The following is a 3,073-nucleotide window of genomic DNA, read 5'->3' as shown; positions in this document are numbered from 1 at the left end:
CGGGGGCGGGCCGCGGCGGTCCAGGTCCTCGATGTAGAACATGATGAGCTTGCGGCGCTCCTCGGGGACGCACTCCAGCACCAGGTAGCGCTTGTCGTTCTGCAGGATCTTCTCCACGTCCTTCAGGTGCTGCTCCGACTCCTGGATCAGCTTGCGGGACCTGCGCGAGCGCGGCAAGAGACACGGCGGACGCGTCACGCCACCGGCGGCGGCTCCCCCCAAGCAAAGGAAGGCGCGGCGCGGCGCGGCGGACCTGTACGTGATGAACTTGGTCTCCTTCAGGAGGGTTCTGAAGTCGGCTTTGGCCGTGATGTACTTGTCTTTGATGTAGTCCTCAAACTCGCGCTGTCGCTTCTGCAAGCGACGGCCAAAACGACACCGAGTCAGCCACCGGCGGCTTCAACGGGGCTCGCCGGAAGCGTTCAGTCCAACGGGAGACTTTGGCCTTCGCGTTGAAATGAAACGCAAGAGTCGGCCCCCCCTGGATCTCGGAGCGGATCCGAGACGTGTCGAGAACATTGAGGAGAGCGTGCGCGAGCGACGCCTTACCCGGTCGCTGGAGGAGAACTTGATACAGCGAGGGTCCTCCTTGATGACCTTCTTGACCTCCTTCCACGTGGTCGTCAGCGTGATCTGCAAAATGAACCGCGCGTGTCACCATCGAGTCGAGAGCTTTTGACCCGAGCGAGAGCGAGACCCCCCACCGGCATCTCGACATTAACACGGGCTCACCGCGGTGGTCTCGTCCAGCAGCTGCCTGAAGTGCTCCTTCTTCTTCTTGGCCAGCGCCTCCACGTGGTCGTTGAAGAGTTTCTCCTTCTCCTCGCGCTCCAGAAGCGAGGCCGACTCCCAGCGGTGGTCTTTGCGGAGGTTCCGCCGCGTGTCCGACCACGTGGCGTCCGACGAGCGCACCTGCCGGCCAAACGCAGACAAAAGAGGTGGCGGGAGTCGGGTGGCGCTCGCGCTCGCCTCTCACCATGTCGGACATGAGCGCTTTGAAGTGCTGGATGGCTTCCTCCCGCTTGTGCTGCTCCCGCTCGCGGTCGATCTCTTTGGTCTGCTCCGATCGGGCCTTCTGGACCTCGCGCTCGCGTTCCCGCAGGCTGGCCTCGATGCGGGCTTGGCGCTCCAGCTCGCGCTCCTTCTCCAAGTCCAGGCTCTGCACGACGACCGCGGCCGGTCACAAACACAAACGGAAACAGAAACAAACATCCCCCCCCCGCTGAGAACGCGAACACCAAGCGTGCGCCGTTCGCGCGGCCGCTCCTCGAGTCTCGAGGAGGCCGTCCCGACATTGGCGTCGAGATTCGGAGCGCGTTCAACCGAGTCGCTATCTGCAAGCGTGTCGGGAGCGCGCCCCCGCCCTCGCCAACACCGAGGACGGGGGCCCGGATGGCTTTGAGCCTCCCAAAAGCCGAAACGCATCGGCAAAGAAAGAAGGAGCGCGGTTGTTTGAAAAGGAAGTCGCGGCGACCTTGGCCTGCTTGTCCAGGTACTGCTTGAAGAGCTCCTCCCTGAGGGCGGAGCTTTCCACCGCCTTGTAGCGGGGGTCCGTCTCCATCCTCTCCTTGACTTTGCTCCAGCGCTGGCCTCCTTCCACGTGCTGGTCGCTCAGCATCTCGAAGAAGTCCTGCCTCACCTGCCGCAAGCGGCGCACGCGGGCTGCGGTGAGTCGGCCGCTCGCTCGCTCGGCGGCGGGTCGGCGGGCTTCCTTACCTTCTCCCCTCGGGACTTGGAGTCGTCCTTGTCTCGCTTCCTCAGGGCCGCCAGGTGCTCGACGAAGATGGCTTCCCTGTCCTTCATCTTGTCGATGCTCTTGAATCGAGGGTCTCGGCCGTGTTTGACGGCAAACTCGCTGAAGGTGGTCCTGCGAAGAGGGCGCGGGCGTTGGAGCGCGCGTCGCCGGACGGCCCCCCCCGCCCCCCGGAGCGGGCCTCCTCACCTGGCCGTCAGCTTGGCCTCGTCCATCATCCTCCTGAAGTCGTCTTTGGCCTGCATCAGCTTGTTCTTCTTCTCCTTCCTCTCCTCCTCCGCTCTGGTCTTGACGTACTGGTCGAACACCTGCAGGCGCGCCGACAACGTGGAACCGGGCGGGAGGCGAAGCCGCCGCCACGACGACGACGACGGGCGACTGACCTGCTTGCGTTCTTTGGGGTTGAGCAGAAGGTATCGAGGGTCAAAGACAATCTTGTGCAGCTCCTTGTCCCACGTGGAGAACGCGGACACCTGCGCGCGCGTGACACGACGAGGGCGGAAGAAGAAAGAAGGAAAAAAAAAAAAAAGGCTGAGAGGGCTGCCCCGCTCTTCTGATTTCATTTCCCCGGATGAGGGGCTGAGAGTCCGGTCCAAACGGGGCTCTCCCGGAGGAGCTGCTAAGAGCCGGCCGCGGCGGCGGCGGCGGCGGGGAGGAGAAGGCTCGGCCTAGCGGAAGACGGCAACTGGTCGCTTCTCCCGCCGAGCGGTCATTTCGGGAAGACTCTCGATGTGATCGCCAGCACGCGCGCGCATGAAGCCAAGGTGCCCACGCTCTCGCGCTGGCTTTTGCTCGGTCGGACGGCGCGTCCCCCCCACGTACCCCCCTCTCCAGCAGCATGTCCTTGAACTGCGTCATCCTGGACTCCAGGGGCACCACGGCTCTCTCGCGGGCCGCCCGGATCTCCGCCTCCATCACCGCCTCCTTCTCCGAGTCCGCCTCGTTGGCGTCGTCCTTCCTGCGTGGCGGAAACGGTGAGCGCGCGAACGCCGGCAAATACGGCCAACCGCCCACTGACTTTCTCTTCTTGGCTTTGGAGGGCTCCTCGTCGTGGGCGTCGTCGGCGGCCGGGGACGCCTCGGGCTCCTCCTTGCTGAAAACTGGGCAGGCGCGCACGCGCACGGTTACAAAAAGCCGCCCGCGCGCAGGAGGCAGTCGCGCAGGAGGCAGTCGCACCTGTTCTCCTGGCGTCGTCCGGGCCCCTCTTGTGCGGGGGCTCCTGGATGTGTTTGTCCACGTCGGCGCGTCCCTGCAGCTCGTCGGGGCGGTCCCACATGGACAGCCGAGTGGTGGGGTTGTAGAAGAAGACGCGCTCGTCGC

At 64.7% G+C, this 3,073-nt stretch overlaps 1 protein-coding gene across 1 annotated transcript in view; it reads right to left on the bottom strand.

Moving 5' to 3' along the window:
• Nucleotides 1–3,073, bottom strand: part of tcerg1b (transcription elongation regulator 1b (CA150)) — a gene marked incomplete at both ends in the record, with an annotated part of 8,510 nt that continues 5,437 nt past the window's right edge. The window contains 12 exons of the mRNA XM_019896504.1: nt 1–160; nt 254–354; nt 550–633; nt 733–912; nt 977–1,159; nt 1,475–1,639; nt 1,717–1,867; nt 1,943–2,061; nt 2,137–2,226; nt 2,576–2,711; nt 2,772–2,853; nt 2,930–3,073. The exon at nt 2,930–3,073 is cut by the window's right edge and continues 1 nt beyond it. Coding sequence (XP_019752063.1) covers nt 1–160; nt 254–354; nt 550–633; nt 733–912; nt 977–1,159; nt 1,475–1,639; nt 1,717–1,867; nt 1,943–2,061; nt 2,137–2,226; nt 2,576–2,711; nt 2,772–2,853; nt 2,930–3,073 — 1,595 coding nt within the window. The remainder of the gene's footprint in view (nt 161–253; nt 355–549; nt 634–732; nt 913–976; nt 1,160–1,474; nt 1,640–1,716; nt 1,868–1,942; nt 2,062–2,136; nt 2,227–2,575; nt 2,712–2,771; nt 2,854–2,929) is intronic.

The sequence above is a fragment of the Hippocampus comes genome, unplaced genomic scaffold, assembly GCF_001891065.2.
Source record: "Hippocampus comes isolate QL1 unplaced genomic scaffold, H_comes_QL1_v1.1 scaffold22, whole genome shotgun sequence".
Taxonomy (NCBI): domain Eukaryota; kingdom Metazoa; phylum Chordata; class Actinopteri; order Syngnathiformes; family Syngnathidae; genus Hippocampus; species Hippocampus comes.
This window is presented reverse-complemented; position numbering and strand designations above follow the sequence as displayed.